This window comes from Triturus cristatus, unplaced genomic scaffold (genome assembly GCF_964204655.1).
Source record: "Triturus cristatus unplaced genomic scaffold, aTriCri1.1 SCAFFOLD_231, whole genome shotgun sequence".
Lineage (NCBI taxonomy): Eukaryota > Metazoa > Chordata > Amphibia > Caudata > Salamandridae > Triturus > Triturus cristatus.
The window spans coordinates 65,396-89,391 of NW_028187364.1; the positions used below are offsets into that span (position 1 = coordinate 65,396).

Below are 23,996 nucleotides of genomic sequence, written 5' to 3' on the forward strand. Positions count from 1 at the left end.
CTAACAAAACGCAAGCAGTATGGTAAAAAGACCACATCTATGACCACCGAGCCGCAGTACACATTTTGTTTTCCAATCCACCCATCAATCCGGCATTGCAGTATCTCCAGGAGTCTTGCACATCCTCATTCAGGGAAAACAATGCTGTTTAAAGAAAAGATAAAACAAAAGCAGCACTTCACTGGCAAACTCTGTACAGTGGCGCTAATGTGTTTGGGTGTGAATAAAATCAATCTGGCTGCTTTGTGAATACTGTCTCGCTTTATTTAGTTATTTATTTATGTTTCATAGTTGAACCTTTTATTTCTCTCACTCCTGAGTCTGTACTTTGGAATAGAATAAAGTCAGAAAAAGACAACATTTGCAGCAAAAGTATTTTTGGATCCATTTCACAGTGAAACAAATAAACGAAAGCATGAAAGAGGGGGTGAGAAGTAGGCCAGCCCAGCCACCACCTCGCTCCCTGCTACTACTGACACACAACAAACAAAAGTCACTGCTCTGCTGAACCGGCCGGGGCCTAGGCCCTTCTTGCCCCTTCCTTAGGCCCCGGCCCTTTTGCTTTTGATTCTGGCCCCGGCCCAGTTGCGACGCCCCCCGTCCCCCGGCCCCAGACAGCGCCACCACTGCCACCAGTCACCCATAAATAAGATCTGGCCAGGAACAAATAGCAATCAGTCACCTGCAGACTGGGGGAATTAAATCACGGGGTGCCGTTCTCTTTCCCTGTTGCTGACTGTCTCCCTCTGGCCTCTGAATGCCTGCCTCGACCTCGCCTCAGAGCCACGTCACGTCACTTCACGTCACGTCACCGGACCATGATGATGCTGTAGACGTGCGCAGCGTGACAGGGGGGGGAATGGGGGTTTAATAAAATTATAATGAGTAGGGCGGCGGGTGGCACTGGCGGCTGATCATAATAGCCTAGTAGCCTGCCTGCACACGGGCGGAGCACCGCAGCAGAGAATCCTTGTCCTGCTCACACCAGGCCTTAGTCAGACAGGCAACTGTAAGCACTGTGTTCTGTTGTTGGGGCCGATTTGGACCGACCGTGACTCCGTCGGTCCAACTCGGCCCCAACAACAGAACCGGCCCCCTGTCACAAAACCGGCCCCCACCCCATCCAGCCTACCGGGGGATTGCCCGGTGCCTGGAATCACCAGTCCGGGCCTGTTCATTCTGTGTCCATGGGTTGCACCACCTCTTCCACTACTTCAAGCTCCAGGGGCGTGATGGTTTTCGTCAGTACTGCGGTGGTCCCCTTCCGGTAACGGTAAGACCCAAGCCTGGAAAAACAACAGGTTCAGAGGGATTGAGTTAAGACACTTGTGATAACTTGACATTGATCCATGGACCACAGAAACACATTGTTATGATGGTGGAGACAGGATTCCTTAAAATGGAGCAATTGTAGGGGTCACAGGTACAAATACCATCTAAAAAGATCCAACAAACCACATATCCAGACACATTAATTTCTCCTGTGGTCTCAATCAAAGTTCTACTGTTTTGCTCTGCCAGACAAGGGGGAAGCACAGCTTCACACTGGAGACACATTGCACTGCTAACTACATACTGGGGTAACATTTCCCGCAGCAGAATTCACAGGAAGAATTCACAATTATAACCCTTTAAGAAAAGACCAGTTACACGTTGCCAAGAGTCTATTAGGGATATGCATGAGTAAAGATGCTCAGGAGCAGAACTGTTTCAGGCTCACCTGTGTCCGCTCTGGCCTGGGCTGTCATACCCACGCAGAGACTCCGTGCCCTCCTTGGTGATGATGCACAAGTCCACATTGCTCCCGGATCCCAAGTCACATGTGATTCCAGCAGTAATGGCCTCCCGCACCAGCTGTTTGGCATCCTCACGCTGTGAGCGATGAGGTGGACCGAAAAATGGCAAAAGGGAAGAAAAGGCAATAGAAGTAGTCAAATTGGATGTCACTTCTATGTGATCCTGTGTACCCGTGGGGAGTCTGAAGGCAAAGCAATAAGCAAGAGAAGTACAACTCCAGGAACACACATTAGGAAAAGAGATGCAGAGTTGTACGGCGGAGAGGCGCGTTCAAGGAATAATCTACTATCACACACATGCTGGAGGGACAGCTTCGTATTCCAGACAATAGTATTGTAGATCAACATTCACTCACTTACCTTCTGCTGGGACAGCCCGGCTTATACTCAAAGAAATCACATGTTGTGGAGGGACAAGAAGCCAAACATCCTACACATAGGCACTAGGCCTCTCATTGTCCCATCAATCCCAGCCCGCAGCAGACATAGCAACACGGATTCCCACAACCACATCTGGCAATCTGCAATCATCAGGCATTCACCTTGGCTATTTACAAGAGCTCTGCTGGGGACTGGTTCATCAGATAGTGCTGGGAGTGAGTGACACATGCTTCTGGTTTTTGGGTGGTTTGAGAAGGGAGTGACATCTGCCCATTTCATGATCTTACTTAGCAGTGATGAGTACAGTTGTTCTTCGCTTCTAAATTCTACACCACAGACTTTACCCAGCAATCACCCTGGCCCTTAGCCTCCCACTCCATTCCAACTTTGTGCCGCATGGCCTGTCTACGAGGGGACAGCATGCACAGTGTCACTTCTGCTGCACTTGCTAGTCCTGCCGGCACATGACTTCCACTTGATAAACACAATATACAATTATACAGCGCGCTATTACCACTAAAAGTGTCCTGAAGCTAATGGAGGAAGCAGTGCACAGAATCAGGAATGCAAAAAAACTTAGGATCATTATCAGGAGACCTGATGATGAGATCCTGGCTTTAAGATACCCGCAGCCAGTGGCTAGAAAGTCAATATTTCTGCATTCAGAATGGAGTTTATGGACTTTTGGAACACAGTTGAGCCGGAGAGCATCGGGTGTGGAATGGTTGATACATGACCAGTTTTTGTTTGTTTTTTTCAAAATATGTTTGGGATCTAAACCATGACAAGCCCCATAACAGAGGCAGAGGACCACAGACGCCGACCACTTCCGAAGGAAACCGGGGCAAAGAGCGGGCACCAGAAGAGACAGCGGCAGGGCAGAGGAGGCTGAGGAGAGATGCACGTTCAAGCTCAGACATAAAAATGGACTGTACCATGGCACTGTGGGGGTCCTTTGGAAGAAAAAGAATAATACTTTGGATGACCTGAAGATGAAAGAATCTGCTGGGTGCAAAACGGCAGAGTGGGATCAAAGCAAACTCCCATGTTTTTGGCAGAGTGAGTATGGGAGGGTAGAGTACTCCGCCTCAGGTGGTCATAAAGCAGCTGACCATGCACTGGGGGTGGCAATAATTATAAGTCTTATCAATGTTGAGTATGAGCCACAATATGCAAGACAAAGCAGAAGAATAATATGGGACACAATAGCTGCCGAGATATCCAGGAGGATGTAGGGAGCCAGGACTCCCCGATCCACTGCAAGTTTAAGATTATCAGTGACATACATGAAAGCAGATTCAGTGAAATACATGAAAGCAGATTCAGTGACATATAGGAAAGTAGATTCAGTGACATACAGGAAAGTAGAATCAGTGACTTACAGTAAAGCAGGTTCAGTGACATACACAAAAGGAAAGTAGATTCAGTGACGTACAGGAAATCAGATTCCGTGACGTACAGGAAATCAGATTCAGTGACATACAGGAAAGCTTATTCAGTGACATACAGGAAAGCTTGTTCAGTGACATACAGGAAAGCTAGTTCAGTGACATACATGAAAGCAGATTCAGTGACATATAGGAAAGTAGATTCAGTGACATACAGGAAAGTAGAATCAGTGAATTACAGTAAAGCAGGTTCAGTGACATACACGAAAGGAAAGTAGATTCAGTGACGTACAGGAAATCAGATTCAGTGACATACAGGAAAGCTTATTCAGTGACATACAGGAAAGCTTGTTCAGTGACATACAGGAAAGCTAGTTCAGTGACATACAGGAAAGTAGATTCAGTGACACAGGAAAGCAGATTCAGTGACAAACAGTAAAGCAGGTTCAGTGACAAACAGTAAAGCAGGTTCAGTGCTATGAAATGATCTTAAACCAGACTAATTAGAGTCCAGGAAAGATTTGAATTCAACAAAGAAGAACCCTGAGCATGAATATGCTTTTCTAGTGCTTTGGGTGGCAAAAGGAGCAAAGATATGGGTGAAAATTGCTCACGACAACCGGGTTGGAAGAAAGTTTTTTGAACAACAACACGATGACGTGTCTTTTCAAATTGCAAGTCCGTAGTCGGAATTCAAATCATGGCTATACAACTAATACAAAGTTGTTAGAAGTGACATAATATTGGTATTACAGGTGATTTCTGACTTCAGCATGCATCTGATATTGCAAATAATCTCAAAGTGAGATTGGCATATATAATATAGCGTCACATTGTATTATATTATAATAAATATTTATACACTGCACGTCTCAAAGTGAATTTTGTAAATAAAAAGTGTTATTAGTAACTTAATAGTGTCCATTTTGTTAGCTTCTGAAAGATCTAAAGCTTAGTTAACCTTCCAGGACTGAAAACTGGTGACCTGTAGGCTTTACAAGGATCTCTACACCAGAGGCCATATTACCACAGGCGTGTGCCACCGCTTTGTGTGTCCCTGGGGCACTTTGGCATTACAGAAGGGCCCGCAGCCCCCTCTGTTATACTGATAGCGCTGGTGAATTACCACATATGTGCAGCACAATCATCACCCCTCCTTCTGTGCACTGGGTGATAAAGCGACATTAGTGAAAACCATTGCTACATGGGGAGAAACTCTCACCTCCATGTTGGGTTTGAAACGATCTTCCAATACAGCGATGGCAGCATCTGATCCGGAACCTGTGGCCGCAAGATGAGAACGGATTAGAACCAGCATCTAGTGACAAGTCACCCCTCATCATCTAGCGACAGCTCCAGAGGTAGAGTATGTATGTCTGATCTGTCTACATTTATGAATTTGTGGTCTATCAAACGGTGTATCTGCCAGTCTCTGTGTCTGCTCATCTCTCCATCCTTGGCCGTGTGTGTTTGTCTGCCTCTCGGTCGGTCATTCGCTCTCTTATACACGTCCATCCATTAGTGAGCATTAATCTATCTATAAGTCTCTACAGCTACTATGTCTACTTGTGTCATTGTCATAATGGCATTCTCTCCACCATGGTGCACTGTCCATTACTCAAACACCTCAGTCATGCTTACAGTACAGGAAAGAAAGTCTTACCCATGGCAACGAAGGGAAGCGTGTCGGTGGATCCATGGGGGTAGATGGTGTACAGGTGGGATCCCTTGCAATCCACGCCGCCCACAATTATAGATGCGCCAATATGGCCCTGGTACCTGTGGCAGAGGAGGGCAGTCATAAGCACAGAAGTGAGAACATGCATGACCTTAATCGCTTCTCGACCTGTGTTAAAGCACCATTGCACACGGAATACGCAGCCACTTGGATCTAAACGGAGGACGCGGTGACCAAGAGCATGCCTGCCTCAGCTCCCAGTGCTGGGTTGTACAGCGCCAACATACAACGACTAGACAAACAACTTCAGGGGGTGGGGGTAAATGAGAAGACGGTCTGGTCATTACCAGGCATTCCTTAAATCTCAGAACAGGGACGTGTGAGGTCTGTGCTCCATATCAGTCAGTAGTTACTGGCAGTATCTACTTTGGCGTCTGTCATTTACTACTAGCACCCGGACTGCTGTTTTTAACCGTTGTACACTTGACTCTCCATGGGCAGTAAGGGCAAGCAGTCAAAGCTGTCTCTAGGAGGCAACAGCAACACAAGCAATTTCAAAGAAATAAATTCAAAGTCTAGTCTGGTCATTTTTAAGAGGAATGCCCAGAATACTTCTAGGTGGGCCCAACACATGCCACATTTTCAAAAAAACGTAAAACTATGGGCGGAGATTTACATCACCAAACCTACTTTATCTGTTTTTTTGGGGTTTTTTTCGTCCTCATTGCTACCATGGTTTCAATGCCAGACCAGATTAACATACAAACAGCTGTCTCAGTTCATAGAAAAACTGGCAGGGGTAGAAAAACGATTTAATGGGTACCCGATATCCCTCAGCTATTGCAGTCTCAATCTTAGAAGGCAAAGAACCAACCGGTTACCATCTTATAGGCAACCTTGGTAGGGGTGGCAGCCAAGTCAACCCGGGCTAGGACCAGGTACCGGCTAATCTCATGGTGCAAAGGCAGGGAGGGCACCATAGTAGAGTAATCATCAGACCCGGGGGCGGGGGGGGGGGGGCTAACCCGGATATTTCAGTGTACCCATGATAACAAGTACCAGAAAGCTCTTTTGCTCTGATTACCAGACCTAGCAAGGTCCATGCGTGATGTGTACAAAACGGAAGCCTGCCATTCACTAAAGTTGGGGGGTGACGAATCCTTCCACTTCCTGCAGATCTCCCTTCTTGCCAACAGCACCGCATAGAACACCAAATTTTTGGCTGCACTTTGAACTCCTTCCAAAATCCCGAAGATCACAAGAGGCACGTCTGTGTTAACCTGGACACCCAGTGATGTGGTTAGAGTATTACTGATAGCTGCCCAATATGACTCTAGTCTAGGGCAATCAAAGAACATGTGAGTGTCTGATGCGGCTAGGAGGCCACACCTTAAGCATGCCACTGAATTGCCCTCAGAAAATTTAGATAATCTGAGGGGAGAATAGTAAGGTAAAAAGGTGGTAAATATGTAAGGTAAAAAGGTGGTTTCTGCGTAGCCATGAAGGCTTCACTATGCTACACAAGAGGCCGAATGACGCTGACCAGAGTTTTTGTAAGTTTTGACCAGAAATTGAAGGACTCCACAGCAAGTCCGGCAGACTGAAAACTCCATCCGTTTTTTATAGTAGATATTCCCAATCATGTGACTGGACAGATCAGCCATATGCAGGGATCTAGTGAGAATGTCTTGCGGCATTTCCCTCAGGCTACTAATCTCTGTGCGGAACCTATATAGCACAGAACTCCTACAGAGGGAATGGAGCCCCCAGTGCAAAATCACTTTTTGAAAAACTTATTTTCACTGCAAAAAGCCCTTTATCTTCACCCCATCAAATGTGGGAGTAATACGTCCCCCTTCCCATCCTGGAAGGGGAATTACTTCAGCCTTTCCAGCCACTTTACCTACACAATAAACCTATGATTCATAAGTTCATATAGCCAGGGTGGCGAAATAAACTCTTTTCTTTTGAATACCATAATGTTCTCGGAGGCGCGATCAACATATACTATGGCCAAGACCAAAGAACATTTTTCAAAGTATCAGAATCTATTGGACAAACATATTAAAAATGTACGTAAAAATCCCTAACACGACTGAAACACGTCACCGTTCCACACAGATCAAAAAAAGTAATTTTGAGGTAATTTAGTCAATTCTTAAAGTAGCCCTGTGGTACTGTTTAGGAAAAGAAACATTATCTCATTTTCATAACGGCCACAGAAGAGAAGATTAGCTTCTGATTTTTTGGCTATGCTATAACTTTTTGAAGTCTTCATCAGGGGGAAGGAGTGTTCTTTGTCTGCAATCCTTCTATCCTAGTCTGCAGATAATTCTATATGCAAATATCAATGAAAGGGATAACTGCTGATAGCAATTAATGGAAGAATTAACATTATTGTACACCATCTATTTTTTTATCAATTGCAGTATATAAGGTAATGACCTCATAGATGTTTAAGAATACCTGTTTGCAGGAATCATGTCAGACAGCATTCATAGCTGAAAGGATCTTAAATCGATGAAGACAGCTATAAATACTCTTTCCAGAATCAATTTCACACGTTAGTAGTTTGGGCTTTTTCAGTTTGAATAACCGTTAAAGGCGTCCTGTAATTTGGCACCAGTGACTGACACCAGTCAGATGTCGCGCAAGCCATGGTTTGGTATAAACATCAAGAAAGTTCTCCGTGGTTTTCACAAGTACCTTACTTGGCTTTGCATCAAGCCGACACTTAACTTTTAACTTCTCACCCCCCCGCCTCCCTCTCATGGACCCTTCTTGCCCCTTAATTCCAACCTTTTTCCTCTCAATCCCTTGCTTTGCCCCTCAGTTCCTCCTACTCTAATCTAGGCCATTCCTTCCATCCCTCTCATATTTAGTCCTTTTCTCCGCGTCTCTCTTCTCCCTCCGTAATTCCACGTGTTCCCTCTCTGTAAGAGGGTGTCCCGGTGAACTGAAGAAACTGAGACTTCAAGTAAGTATTCAAGTTATTACTGTTACAGAGACCCACGGCAGCTCCAGGTGAAGACAGGCAAAGAATGACACAAACTCAACAGGAGTTCTAGATCTAAGAGCGCAGTGACCTAATACATTCTTATTACATCACACTTGATATACAAATAACTTTATTGATACAAGAAAATACCGCATACCATAAGCATAAGAAATACAGCTCTCCGCACTCTCTGATGTTCCTTCCCTCCTCGTTCACTTCTTTTCTATTTGCTATCCTATCTTTCCCTCGTATCTATTCCCCCACTCCTTACATTTCCTCACACTCTCCCTCTGAACCCTTGCTTCGCTCTTCAATTCCCCCAGGGCGCCTCGAAGCAGCTGTGAAGCTAGAAAAGCGACATAACTTGTAATAGCAGATTAGACTGCGAAAGACTGTAGAGTCTGTATGATTTCGCTGAATAAAAATATTTTCCTGGGCTCGGGGGCCCGGGCCTGCACTGGCACCCACCTGAACAGCATCTGTTTCAGCATCCTGTTGACGGCCACCACGCGGGGGGTGCGGCCGGTGGAGAGGGTGTGCAGCTGCATGTTGGAGGATATGAGCTGTGTGGTCACCTCCGCGTCCGCCGCCACGCCGGCTCCGCAGCAGCTGTGCGAGGGGGGGAAGAAAACAGGAGTCAGTGCACAGTGTCGGGTATCAGAAACTCACCCCAAAGCACCCTCCCTGGATGCGGATCCTCTGCTGCACTGACATGTCCCAGTATGGGTCCACACTGCTTGAGAGGTCATATTTGTTGCATAAAATAGCCGGAAGGTGGCGGTGTTGCACAAGAAATCAAATTTTACAATTTAATATTTTGTACACTTGGTGCGCCTTTTACATTCTAGGCCCCGCAGTCCTGTTAGAATATTAGAAAAGAGCGGGAAGAACTGGACTGGATGAACTAGCTATGCAAGGAAATGAGAAACGTAGGAGCTAAGGATGCACCCCTCCCATGTCAGTTCTAGTGTTTCTTCCGGTGCATATTCTTATAGCCAACAATTTCCTTGCATGGGAAGATTCCCAGACCCAGGCTTCGCTCGTATTGTCTATTTGACGTCACTCACAACCCCTCAGTGAAAAACATACAGAAAATTCCCTGTTACCCATCTATAAATCTATATTTCATCAGGTGAGTTAGCCTAGTTGGTTCAACTGAAGGAAACAGAGGCTACAAATGTCCGAATGCACTGAAATAATAAAGTAAAGCTCAACATTAAATGGTAGCTTGATATGGAGAGATACAGCAGCCAGTGGTGGGTGGGAGGAGATGCGACTTCCTAGATACGGCAGTGTATAAAGTGCGTCTTTGGCTTGGATACTCCCTAAACATTAGAAGTTATGCCGGCTCTTGTGGAATGGTGAGGGATTCAGTACACACTAGATGTTAGTGGGTAGAAACTGTGCCCTGTGCCATCACCCGCACAGATTTCCTGGTGCTGAGCAGGTGTGTGTGCCCAACGCTGCCTATGCTATGTTGGTGAATTGAAAAGCCAGATTTCAGCTTCTTGCAGAATTCAAGAAGAGCGGAGGAGGCTCTAGTGGGAGTGGGAGGCCGTTCCACACTTTAGGAGCTATGTAAGAGAACTCCCATCCACCTTAGCTGGGTCTGTGTACGCGTGGGATGTTGCAGAAGTCCGCCGGAGCAGACGTGTCTGGATGGTTGGTGGAAGGAGATGCGACTGTTCAGGTAGGTGGGGCCTGAGTTGGGGATTGCCTTGAATGTGTGTGAAAAGTCTGAATTGAGCGTGTGTCTGTATTGGACGCCAGAGGAGGTCTCTGAGGTGTGGTGTAATGTGAGGTCGAGGATGAGTTCGGGGTGGTCTGTAGTCTTGTAGTGAGTTGCTTGGTGGTCTGGGCATAGGGCCTGCTCTCATAGTCCAGCCTCCTGGTGACCAGGGTGTGAGCGGCAATTCTTCTTGTGTTGCGTGGGAGCCATTTGAAGATCTTCCTCAGTATTTTCAGGGTGTGGAAACGGGACGCCCGGACGGCGTTGACTTGTGCAGTCCTGTCTAGTTTGCTGTTGATGATTGTTCTGAGGTTCTTTGTGTGGGTTCTTGCAAAGTGGTGGAGAGGCTATCAAGAGCGTCTTGTGTAAGGGTGAAGGGTTCAATACTCACTAGAGGATGGAGGCTATGAAGTACATCTGGCGATGGCTCCTCTACTCACAAGATTTTACAGAGTATGAAGTGTCTTGTGTAATGCTGATGGCCTCAATGCCCGCTAGATGTTGGAGGCTATGAACAGTGTCTTGTGTAATGGTGATGGCCTCAATGCCCGCTAGATGTTGGAGGTTATGAACAGTGTCTTGTGTAATGGTGATGGCCTCAATGCCCGCTAGATGTTGGAGGTTATGAACAGTGTCTGTGTAATGGTGATGGCCTCAATGCCCGCTAGATGTTGGAGGCTATGAACAGTGTCTTGTGTAATGGTGATGGCCTCAATGCCCGCTAGATGTTGGAGGTTATGAACAGTGTCTTGTGTAATGGTGATGGCCTCAGTGCCCGCTAGATGTTGGAGGTTATGAACAGTGTCTTGTGTAATGGCGATGGCCTCAATGCCCGCTAGATGTTGGAGGTTATGAACAGTGTCTTGTGTAATGGTGATGGCCTCAATGCCCGCTAGATGTTGGAGGTTATGAACAGTGTCTTGTGTAATGGTGATGGCCTCAATGCCCGCTAGATGTTGGAGGTAATGAACAGTGTCTTGTGTAATGGTGATGGCCTCAGTGCCCGCTAGATGTTGGAGGTGATGAACAGTGTCTTGTGTAATGGTGATGGCCTCAGTGCCCGCTAGATGTTGGAGGTGATGAACAGTGTCTTGTGTAATGCTGATGGCCTCAATGCCCGCTAGATGTTGGAGGTTATGAACAGTGTCTTGTGTAATGCTGATGGCCTCAATGCCCGCTAGATGTTGGAGGTGATGAACAGTGTCTTGTGTAATGGTGATGGCCTCAGTGCCCGCTAGATGTTGGAGGCTATGAACAGTGTCTTGTGTAATGGTGATGGCCTCAATGCCCGCTAGATGTTGGAGGCTATGAACAGTGTCTTGTGTAATGGTGATGGCCTCAATGCCCGCTAGATGTTGGAGGTGATGAACAGTGTCTTGTGTAATGGTGATGGCCTCAATGCCCGCTAGATGTTGGAGGCTATGAACAGTGTCTTGTGTAATGGTGATGGCCTCAATGCCCGCTAGATGTTGGAGGCTATGAACAGTGTCTTGTGTAATGGTGATGGCCTCAATGCCCGCTAGATGTTGGAGGTAATGAACAGTGTCTTGTGTAATGGTGATGGCCTCAATGCCCGCTAGATGTTGGAGGTAATGAACAGTGTCTTGTGTAATGGTGATGGCGTCAATGCCCGCTAGATGTTGGAGGTTATGAACAGTGTCTTGTGTAATGGTGATGGCCTCAATGGCCGCTAGATGTTGGAGGTGATGAACAGTGTCTTGTGTAATGGCGATGGCCTCAATGCCCGCTAGATGTTGGAGGTTATGAACAGTGTCTTGTGTAATGGTGATGGCCTCAGTGCCCGCTAGATGTTGGAGGTTATGAACAGTGTCTTGTGTAATGGCGATGGCCTCAATGCCCGCTAGATGTTGGAGGTTATGAACAGTGTCTTGTGTAATGGCGATGGCCTCAATGCCCGCTAGATGTTGGAGGTTATGAACAGTGTCTTGTGTAATGGCGATGGCCTCAATGCCCGCTAGATGTTGGAGGTTATGAACAGTGTCTTGTGTAATGGCGATGGCCTCAATGCCCGCTAGATGTTGGAGGTTATGAACAGTGTCTTGTGTAATGGCGATGGCCTCAATGCCCGCTAGATGTTGGAGGTTATGAACAGTGTCTTGTGTAATGGCGATGGCCTCAATGCCCGCTAGATGTTGGAGGTTATGAACAGTGTCTTGTGTAATGGTGAAGGCTTCAATACTCACTAGAGGATGGCGGTTATGTAGTGCGTCTTAAGGGTGAGGGCTTTAATACTCACTAGAGTTTTAAAGTGTCTTGTGTAAGGGTGATGGCTTCACTATTCACTGGAGGTTGGAGGTTAATAAGGGGATCGTTTCTAAGGGTCATTTCTGGATACCTGAACATGTTTGACGTTACGAAGTGGGCAGGAGCAAAGCTTATTTGCCCAATAGCGTTCCACCCTGCCCACCTCTATATACACATTTTAACACACAGCTACCAGGAGGAAGAGGGGAGCACATAGTTTGGAGTAACAAACCACCAATGACAGCAGAGGGTGCCTGTGATTGGCTGGCAGCCGTTGGTGATGTCACACAGGAGAGAAGCAAGCACGCGAGACTGGCTGGTCAGTGTTGGTTGCACACAGGTGGAATTCACTCCTACCTTGAAGATGAGACCCGCTATGGTGGTTCCCGTCTTCCGTGGTTTGGGGGCCTTCGCCCCAGTTTCCAAGAGGTGCTTCTCGAGTGATGCATTCCTGTAAGGAGAAAGAAAAATACCGAGATCAGTAAATCTCACCCAAACCACTCCCACCAACACCACACTGAGCACTCAGGACTGAAGCCTAATGGGCCTGACACGCACTACAGACTCACGGTCCCCACATTCACTGACTCCAGACTGAGCTCTGTCAGTACACATTCGCCTGCATCTTAATATATAGGCTTTGTACACATATTACCGTTGTCTATTGTATATTTTAAACTTTTGTGAATAAGTTCTGTAACTTTTGAACAACCTGATGGTCTGCCTGTATAACATTGCTGTGTTCACCGGGCAAGTTTGAGTTTTCATATTTGTGAATGATTTAGCAATTTCCCTATAAACACTTTGTGGTAGCAGGAGTGTCGTCTTGGCATCCCCAGTCCTAACTGGACCATATTTCAAGACTGGACAAATTCATTTGCTGAGTGTGTGGGTATTTTATGTCCAGCGCCACCATTGTGAGAGTCGATACTTGAGTTTTACCTGCTGTGAAATTGGGAAACATACGGTATTTTCACTTGTGTTGTTTACATTTTTGTGAGTGACTGAACCGTATGCTTTTCATACCTATTAATTGTGTGAGGGAAGCTTGCACATCTGCCTCTATTGCTATAAAGCAATTGTGTTTTAGAGAAACTCGGTATAAACCTTATCATTACACAAAATTACAAATTATGGTAACAAGTACTGCCACATTTTTAGAAATGGACTAATACATTATGTGAAAGCTAAAAAAATAGCTGTCCACATCCTGTGTGACATCTTCATCCAGTCCTAACTTTTCCAATAACATCACTTTGCATGCTAGGATTTATTAGACCATAATGACCTGCTGTTTGTTGAGAAGCCCGGTCTATATCATGCTATCACACATGACACGGAACCACTTGGCAGTGGAATCAAGAACAAGACGAAATGTACTCACATTCCTTTGTTGCATTTTGTAACGGAAAACTAGCATTGTTCATGAATTAGGCCCTTGTTTACCCACCTTTACATCTGGTCCTGCCCCTCAGCATACCTGGTGCACTAGACATGCATCTAGGCACTAACCGTACTAGTCCTAAACAGGAAGGCGTCAAATGTTTAGGAGTCTGCTTTCCACCTAGAACAATATCAAACTGGACGAGAGAGATATTTAGGGGCTCTTTATAGTAAGACTCAAAACAACCGCTACTTATGGCCTATGTCACAAACTGTGGCCATTTGGCATAAAGCTACCAAACACCGGGGCTGGGCAGATACATTCACAAAAGCCACACCATTGTGGTCATCGCAGAAGCTGGGACTACTTTGCTTCCTCGCTGGGTTTGACAAGTGGGACACTATTGGTATCACTAACATAGGGGACTTGGTCAAAAAAAGGAAACTTCTCACCTTTAAAGAATTACAAACCAAACATGCTCTCGCATAAGGAGAGGTTTTCCGATATTTACAGATCCGACACGCTATTCTCACTAACGTTCCTGACCTCCCTTCCTTACCAGACGCTTCCCCCTTAGAGGTCCGCTTGCTCTCTGAACCACTCTTGGCTAAAGCTATCTCCTACACTTACCGCAAACTCTGCAATAACATGCCTGATACATTTCAAACCCTTTGAGACCGTTGGCAGACAGACTTGGGGGTACTGGATGATGAGGATTGGCAAACGGCGTAAATGTCCCCCAGAGAAACGGCTATAAATCACCGTTTCCGCCTCATACAATTGAGAATACTCCATAGGTCCTACCTTTCAGGAGTACTCCTGGCCAAAATAGGTAGCCGTGGTGACGCATTGTGCCTTAGAGGCTGCGGTCAAGATGGTACTTTTTATCATATCCTATGGGACTGCCCCTAAAGACGCCCTCTATGGGACAGGGTAACCGAGAAAATGAAAAATACACTAGGAAAACATATTACTATCACCGCGATTGCGGATTTTAAACATATGGGAAGTCACCAACCTGACAGAAGTGGAGCAACAGTGGGTAGCACTGGGATACCTATTGGTGAAACAAGCTATAGCAATGTTTTGGGGATCCAACGAACAGCCACTGACGACTGGTGGGGTGGCAGAGATGGACAGATGCATGATCGCGGAAAAAGAGGTTTATAAACGGAGAGGTTGCCCTAGGAAATGGGATAAAAATGGGGAGGTTGGAACGCCTTTAGGGGGGAAATGTGCACCTCTCCATCAGAAGATATGGCGATGAAAAGAACTGGACTTGGTGACCCCCTAATTCCTTAATGTTGGTACAATTCACTTATTAACATACTGCATCATATGAATCACAAACCACGATGTAATATTGTTATAGTGACTCTGTGCTTTATCTTTAATAAAAAATTGTTATTAAAAAAAAAACATGTTTAGGAGTCACGTGGGGTCAGAGGGCGCGCGCGCGCCGAGGATGCCTCTGAAGCTCAGATGCTCGCGGACACGACTACCGCACACGCACAACACCCCTTTGAATGAAAGGGTGGTGCTAAACCCACTTCTCCTCCAGAACAATGGGGCCTGCACCTGCCCTCTGATAAAAACCCAGCCATTGTCTAACACCAGGTACGGTGTGTCTGAGGCAGGAAAATGAAACCAATGGCTCTCGCGGATCTGTCGCCCACCCTCTCTACCTTATCATAGCTCTCTTCTTCTCCCTCCCCCCACACGCGCCTTCACCTTCTTCAATTTCCCACTCCTAGACTTCCATTCCTCCTCTGTCCCTCCCCGCTAGCCCTTGCTGCAATCGTCAGAGACGGCACGTGGCCCACGTCAGGGGAACGCCTGAAGCAGCCCTGCTAAGTGCCAGATATCACCGTGTTCCATCTCACAGTGCCGTGCAGTGATTGGAACGCTAAGCTGAAATGTCTACACTGATGAGTTTTAGCCTCTGCCATGGTCTATTTAAAGTCATTTGTCCTGGTAACTGTTCAAATAGCGACGATCCTGACCTCATTGGCAGGACAGAGGACAGTGGTACCTGACCCCTGTCTGCTACGCCATGATTCAGGTTTTGGAGTAAGAACCATAAGTATTAATAAGTAAGCGTTATGCACTATAGGCAGCCCTGTAGCAGGATGCGGCACACCAAGCCTGTATGAAAGCACTTATGCTGACGGTCTCAAACCGCTGAGGCTGAGGTTCCAGGCTCCCATGCCAAGGCAGGGCACGCTCTGTCTGAGTACTGCAAAGAACCCACCCTTCAAGCCTAAATAGCAAAAGTGTTGTCCAAAATGGGCATTACTGAAATTATCCAGACTTATAGAAATGGTCAATTATAAAACAGACGGCAGCTTAAAGTGATTAATGTACCAGTCGGAGAGGGACATGTTTACTGGAGAGTCGTGGTGTGTGCAGCTACGAGTCGCACCTATCAAAATCTCAAAAACATTCCCTATGTTTCGATCTTTGGTAGCATAACAAAAATCATCCCACATCGAGTACCCTCACCCTCTCCCCCATATTAAAGCGTGTCTGTTAAATTACTGCCACTCCAATATACCAATCATGTCCGTGTCCTGCCAAAGCTTTAATCGAGTCAACTTGACGTAAAGCCCCTAATACCCTATTCCGTTTTAAGTAGGCCCCCAACTCCATCTTAGGTAATGGGAGTTGTCATTTTTCCCCAATTTATGTTGAATGATTGTCATTGTCATGTCTGCCATTGATGTGAAATAGATATGTCACCCGATGCAACGTCAGTCTGGGACCAGTGTCTAGCTTTCACAGTGGCAAGGTCAAATAAGAGCAAACACAGACATACATCAAAACAGTGTCGTCTGAATTGACGTCCATTTACCTTTATCTGATCACCAGGTTATGTCTGGAACATACACCTTGATGCAAATAATCTATGTCAGAAATTCCTGAATTTAAGTCAGAAATTCCAATCCTTGATAAGAGGTAGTGTAATGGATTGCCACTCGTCAGGAGAGGTCCTTCTCCCAGATTATCGCACAAAAAAACTGCCAGAGATGATCCGAACTGCTGCCAGCGTCCCATGAAGATCCTACATCACACCTGATATGGATAACGAGTTAAGTCCGGGAGAAAGGACGCTGCCGCAGCGTGTTTTTCTTTCACAGGGAACACCGCCTGCACGCCTCTCTGATATCCGCAGCTTTTGCTGTCAACAAGGTATGCAGCGCGTTGCTTCTCCTCAAAGTCTAGATTGCAAGTTCTACTTCAAAAGCTCTCACAACGTAGTGCATAGAAGCATGTTTTAGAGTGTTAGTTTTAAAATGGCATTTTAATTATGTTAAAAATTTTCAAATTATTCTTGTTGTTTGCAACATCCTTATTTGTTGTTTTTGTGAGATTCTGTGTGGTTATTCTAGATATGCTGAAAAACAGGTTCGTCCTGTTGAAATAAATGCTTTGTTGAAATAAATGCTTTTAGTTAAAAATGTCTATTCTTCTTAGTGCCAATTGTGGGTGTGGTATTGCAAAGAGTCAAACAGGTTTGTTTCCGGTACCACGGTGCCCCAGATCCCGGCTTAGGGATTGTTAGTAACCTGAAAGCAATGATGCCACTACAACAATGTATTGGGTGGGGTTCTGAAGATATACAATAACCTGTCTTTCACATTCAGCGTTGGTGCATTGAACCAATTTTACCTGTGTCACCCGTGGGTGGGAAAGCAAACCTTGTAGAACTATGCCAGAGTCGTAGTTTACTCAACAAACTTCTGCCAGAAACCAATTTGCGAGCCCAATATCTAGGGATTGAAGTCTCACCACACACAGCCCATACCATTTATGACATCCACCCTAGCTGGCACTCCACTGGAGACTACGCCCACTTTTAGAGGGCACGGATTCCCCACCGCCTAACTCCAACTATGTCTCCCCCAAAATAACACACACAGAGGAAAGTCACAGGCTTCTTTGGAGTGAGCTTTCCATGCAGTCGGGATGCGTTTGAAGGACCCGGTAGGCAAGGCCTGGCAGGGAGGAGACAGGTGGCCCTGACAAAGGAAGATCTGCTTGCCAGCTCTAAGGTGGAATTGCGGGAGGAGCTCAAGGCATATATTACAACAGAGAGATGTCAACGCCCTAAGATCTGATCTCGGTGACAAAATCGCCACGCTAAGGTCAGACGTGGATGCAGTTCGAGCCAGAATTGTTGAAGCAGAAAGCAACTTAGAGGCTCAGAAGGGCAAGAGCCACACACTGATGGACACTTGCACAGCTCTTCATGCCATAAATGATGCACCTATGAAAAAGGTCGAAGCCCTGGAAAATCTATCCTGGAGAGACAGCATTCGAATCAGGGGTCCAATAGAGGGAGTGGAGGTTTCAGATCTGAAGCGCTTTGTCTGGGGACTCTTTTAATCATTAATTGGTACTGACTCCGCCTCGATTGAGCTAGACAGAGTTCACCGCATGGGCCCCTACCAAATGGCGAGATCGGCCAGACTCCAGGATGTGTTGGCCAAGTTTCATGAGTTCTAGATAAAAGCACAGGTCCTGCAGGCGCCAGATCCAAAGACAACATCCAACACGAGGGCTACTCCGGCACATTGTTCCAGAACATTGTCCCGGCAATGCTCCTCAGACAACAGCAGTTCATGCCAATCACGGAACACTTTTGCCAAAATAAAATCAGGTATAGATGGCTCTATCCATTTGGAATTGCGTTTGATCATGGCAACAAGTCACACCAGACCTTAGACCTGGCGGTGGTGGCACAACTGCGGGGAATTACATTTGCGGCGCGGAGGGTTGGGGATCCCCCCCCCCACGACCATTACCCCTTGGCAGGTACAAGAGTTGCAGTGCCAGGGGCTCAGGAGGAACAGAAATGCAACTCTGAAAGAAAACTTATGACTTGTGAAACTTGTCCCCTCTTGGTGTCCTGTTGCAGGGGAGTGGCAATAGCTCCTTCTGGACCTTTAGATGCCATAACCACCATACACATTGATGGGCAACGATGATGGAATATGAGAGATGTTGCATAAAACCCCTTGGTTCCACCTCCAAGCCCTCCCTTATATTGACGGAGCTCAAGTATCCTACTTGGGAAAGAGGGGGATCCCTGCAGCTCAGACAGGGTGTATTTTGGCACAGTGACATTGATTGGTGTTATGTTTATATTCTGGTTTATTAGTTTCACACTGTTTGGGGTTATGAGGGGAAGGCGGGGCAGGATGAACAAAAAGGGCGGGGAAACAGAGAGCCTTCACTCCTCACGAGGAGAACACTTTCAGTGGTCCACATAGTGGCCTGGATAATCGAAAGGCGCAAACACTGCAAGACTCGTTATGTTGCGATTCGGATTCCCTTGTGAAAACGGGGAGGGCGGCTTTTGATAATCAAGATCCATGGTATGCGGTTTGGTTAAGGTCCTCTTACTCAATGTTAAGGGGTTGAACGTCCCCAATAAATGGACCAAGATTTGGCAATTCATAAAGAGGAGCAGGTACGGTCTCACTGCATTTCAGGAAACACACCTGAAACAGGGAGAAGACACTAGAGTCAGACACAAACTATATCTTCAGGCATACTGCTCACTCTCTTCATACATAATGGATTCCCCCTCCATGTTGCTGAGTGCAAGAAAGACAGGGAGGGCAGATACCTCATGGTTAAGGGTCTCTGTTTTTCAGTTTTTACTGATTTTTACAGACAAATACAGACAGAAAACCATTTATTTTCCTGTCTGTATGTATTTTTAAATGTGAATAAAAACGTAAATTGGATTCTTTTTTGAGTGCTTCTGAATGCTGTCATTCATGACTGCCAGGCCAATAGCTGTGCGGACTGACAGGTAAGGGGTTAAACAAAGAAAGGAATTTTAGTAAAGAGGCTTAAACAGCAGTAGTTATGTACAACCTTGATACCAAAATGTTCATGTTTTTAGAGAAGTGCATTGATTTATCATCTTTGGGCATTCATATCATGGAAACCTATCAGGTGTAAAAGCATGAATGCACATTTATCGGTTACATAAATGTGGAAATATACTAGTTTCGATTTCACAAACCCCAAAATAAATATGGATAATAATAGAAAAAAAGAAATATGAATAAATACAAAGGGAAATGTCCCAAAAATAAATACTATAAAACCGGCTGCCCTACTCATGATTAAGGACTCGATCGATGGCTGGACACTGACAGTGATGGTGCTCTAAGCCCAAACACTGGCCAAGATGCCTTCCTGTGTAAAAGTATTGATCTAGTGGCGGAATTTACTGTGGGTGACATCATCTTTATGGGAGACTCCATATTAATCTGGAATCTCTGAGATAATAGGACAGGATCGTGCACCCCACACTCAGGGGGATTCTCCGCCACACTGAAAGGAAAGCTGTAGTACTTAGGGATTCATTATTGGCGGGGATGACACCCCTCTGACAAAGACTACACTTTCTTCTCCCTTGTACGCCAGACGCTCTTGAGAATACAAAAATATATTCAGTAGCTCTTACCTCTAGCTGCTCTAATAGGGGACTTAGAGATTGGTATAGCTGATCATGCACCGGTGACAGTGACACTAGATCAGGGGGACCTACCTCAGAGATTCCCCAGGTGGATTATTAATCCTGGCCTGATTAGGCACCCAGTCCTTCGGACCGAATTGATGGAGTCCATAAAGGACTATTTCCAACTTAATGACACCCTTGATATGTTGATGGAGAAGTTATGGGATGCCTTTAAGGTGGTACTTCGGGGGACTTGCATAAGTAAACTATCCTATCTTAGAAGACTCAGACAGCAACAATGAGAGTCTCTTGAGAGGGAGCTGAAAGATCTAGAAAAAGACTATAAATTAGCCACCACACTCCCTAAGCAACAGCAGCTTATGGCACTCCGAGGCCAGATACTCACTATGGACACTAACAGGGCCAAACTTACTCTCCTTAATCTGAAGCAGACACATTACCAACACAGCAGTAAGATAGGCCCCCACTTGGCTCGCCTACTTCGCATACAACGTGTTTGCCACTATGTTAACGATATTGTCTTAGAGTAGACAATGGTACCAGGCTCACTAAGGAGGGGCACATGTTGGCGGCTTTCCGCTCCTACTATATCCAACTATACAAGAAGGAGTGAGTGCAGCCGCATAAAAGCTCAAACTGAATATCTACAAAGGGACAACCTTCCCAAACTTACTGAGCTGAGCGCTGCCAGCTAGAAGACCTAATTACAGAACAGGAGGTCAAACAGGCTATTACCACCCATAATGTCAACAAGTCTCCAGGACGTTACAGCTGTATGGGGATTTTTTATAAAACGTTGGGACCCTGCTGAGCCCTTAACTGGCGAGAGTCTACAACTCTTCTGACTACAAAATTGGCTACCTCTACAAGGGAATCCCTCAAATTTTTGATACACACACCAGGGAGGGACCCCAAGACATGTGCTTCCTATCGGCCTTTAGCCTTGTTGAATGTTGTCATATTTACTAAGATACTGTCAACTCGCTTGAAGAATATCCTCCCCCCAAAGCTAATTCGCATCTGGATCAGTCGGGCTTTAATAAACATCGCCAAACAAAAGATAACCTAAGAAGGCTAACCCACCTAGTTGAAAAGGGAACCAAGAAAGAGATCCCACCTGTGTTGGTAACTTCAGATGTGGAAAAAGCCAAGAGAATACATATCTAAGGTTTGAATAACTGATTACAGCAAGAACACCGCGCAGTCGCACCGATTGCAACAATATAACTAAAACCAAGGAGTCACTGAGAAAATGATTGAGTGAGGGTTGTTAGTGACATTCTGAGGTGCACGGGCCACTTATGCATAAATATAATTATTTCTGTCTTTTTTAAATATAAGACTCTAGCAAACGTAAGACGAAAGTAACATTATAAAACATTATAAAAGTTGCTTTCCTCATAAAACAACGGAAAATCGATGCTCGCATTTATCAAAGGTACGGATGCAGTGCAAATATTTTTGAATGTTCGTCTCATCGTGTGAGCTTCAGCCTTCCGAAAATCAATCAATCAATCAATACATTTATTAACATTCCAGCGGCAAAATAAAGGCTGACAGAGCGCCAACGTGCCCGAGTGTGGGAGTCAGTAAAAGAAACACCAGACTTTACTCACACAAAGACATTTGCAACAAAAGTATTTTAAATGCTCGGTCTGGCTTTACAATCTATATCCACAGTATGAGATCTACAGTTATTTAAAAAACATGTTAAATGAAATTACTCTCTCAGCCGATTGCTGGCTTAGTAGGGTCGTTCTTGAGAACGTATCTATGTTTATTTTTTTGGCGGGGAGCATAAAAGGCTGATAAAACCTGGCGCTTGGTTGGAAATTACTTTTTGTGCTGGGATACAAACGTCTGCTTGTTCTATGACACCTGCATCGTCGACCCCCCATTTTTTTTTTCACAGAGCTGCTCGGTGTTTAATGCCTCGGTCCGTGGACTGTCCCTAATTGATTACAGTCACGAGGTCACGTTGCGGGCCCAACAAGCCCAAATGTAATTCTGTCCCCTCTGCAGCCCCCCAGACTTCGGCAGAGAGCAAGCAGTGTTTGTGAGCCTCCCCCCCTGGGGTGGGCATCAGCCTCATCGATTATCCCGAACTGTCAAGCGGCTCTGTCAATAACCCTTCAAATCATAGCGGCTTCTCCGGTAGGTGTTTTTACGCCTCATGCGCTCTGCGTGTGACCTCTGTGGTAATGCTCCTGTACGTATGTACTACACAGAGGCCTCTCTGATGTGCCTTCTCTGGATATTAAATACAGGCTTCTCTGTCAGGCAGCCACACCTATTAAGTGCAGGCACATCCGATAGGCTTCTTCTTACATTTAATGCAGGCATCTGTGATGAGGCTTCTCATGATGTAAAATGGCGGCCTATGAGATGAAGCTTCTCAGTGCAATAAACCACAGGCCGCTGTGATGAGGCGTCTCACTGCATCAAATTTAGGCTGCTGGGACGAGCCTGGGATGAGCGCGGTCTCCCTGAAGTGGACACCGCAAAAATATAAATAAATGAAGTGAGCGCGGTGTCCCTAGCAGGTGCCACGCTCATTTAAAAAATAACAAAAACATACAATTTCAAGGGCATAGTGTTGCAGCATCGCGTTTCGTGAACGAATGACAAAAAGATAGTGCCTACCAACTAATTGAAGGAGACAGTCTAACCGCAAGTAAAAGATCCAGTCCGGGTGGGTGGGGCCAAAAGGAGACAGGGCGGTAACAAGGAGGGACTAAAAAGCCCCACTGACAATGGAAAGCCAGGGTTTAGCATGCACGATGACACAAGCCAATGGAAAGAAGGGGCGGAGCCTAGAGTCCACTTCTGAAATTGGCTTGATTACAAGAAGGCTCGCAGAGCGAGCACTGCATGCGCGCTGCAACGCTAGGTGAGACCTAAAAATATCAAGTTGTATTTTTTTCGTAGTCTGTTAGCTCACTTTGTTTTACCAATCTAAGTGTCATTTCTAATCTTAGATTGGTCAAAGACAAACAGAAAATGGCGCAGGATTGCTGCTTTCTTCAACTAGTTCCAGCCAGTGTAATGCAATTACCTATTATAATGGGTGATATTACAAGGCGATGCAGGCACTACTGGGATTTTGGTCCTATTCTATCTGCTATATCTGCATTTGGGCAATTTATACTACCACTGTTTCCCCGGATTAAAATCAGAATTATTGTGCCGCACATAAATGATTAAATGGCAAAGCTGGCCTTTGCTCAGAGAGTGCACCATGTGACACCAAATTTGGTGACTCTCCCATTCGTTCTCTTTAACTGTCTGTTTGTTGAAGAAAAGGAGAGAGGTGAGGGGGTATAATATTAGTCTGCGGAGTTCCACGTGAAAAACTCTGCGGAGTTCCGCAAGCGTTCGCGCTGATCTTCCTGCCACTAGGGTAGAAATTCTACCCGAGTGGCAGCTTGCGCACGTCAACTGACAGTGGCGAGCACGAGTGGGGGAAAAACTCCACCTCGCTACAGTTTTCTGCACACCGTGAGCTCCACTGAGTGCAGAAAACTCTGAATGGAGTGGAGATCACCGCCCAGACCTATAAAATATGGGGGTTTTGGGAGCAAGAGAAAGGAGTCAAAATGCAGAAATGTGCACATGAACCCGCCTTTGGAACCAGGGCTGAAGATGACTGCTTTAGGCTGCTCCTACGCCCCTCTAAAGGTCTACTGCCTACGCCCTAGGCGTGGGCCCATCTCACACATGCTACTGACTGGCCCTATTGCAAGGAATGTTCTTTTGACTGTGGCCATTGAGAAGGAGAAGAAACAGGAATACTCTTATCAAGATCACTTTTCGCCCAACCCCCACCTCCTGCTCTCTATTGGGCTGTCAAACATTTGGCGATTTTCACCTGCATGCAA

General features: G+C 45.9%; 1 protein-coding gene across 1 annotated transcript in view; it reads right to left on the bottom strand.

The window, feature by feature from the left end:
• Positions 1–247: 247 nt before the first annotated feature.
• Positions 248–23,996, bottom strand: part of LOC146771196 (proteasome subunit beta type-7-like) — a 33,245-nt gene continuing 9,496 nt past the window's right edge. Inside the window, exons 2-7 of the mRNA XM_085640307.1 lie at positions 12,593–12,686; positions 8,710–8,850; positions 5,229–5,344; positions 4,788–4,846; positions 1,721–1,872; positions 248–1,286 (exon numbers count right to left, since the gene is read on the bottom strand). Of these exons, the coding sequence (XP_085496433.1) occupies positions 1,175–1,286; positions 1,721–1,872; positions 4,788–4,846; positions 5,229–5,344; positions 8,710–8,789 (519 nt within the window). The 5' untranslated portion in view covers positions 8,790–8,850; positions 12,593–12,686 and the 3' untranslated portion in view covers positions 248–1,174. The remainder of the gene's footprint in view (positions 1,287–1,720; positions 1,873–4,787; positions 4,847–5,228; positions 5,345–8,709; positions 8,851–12,592; positions 12,687–23,996) is intronic.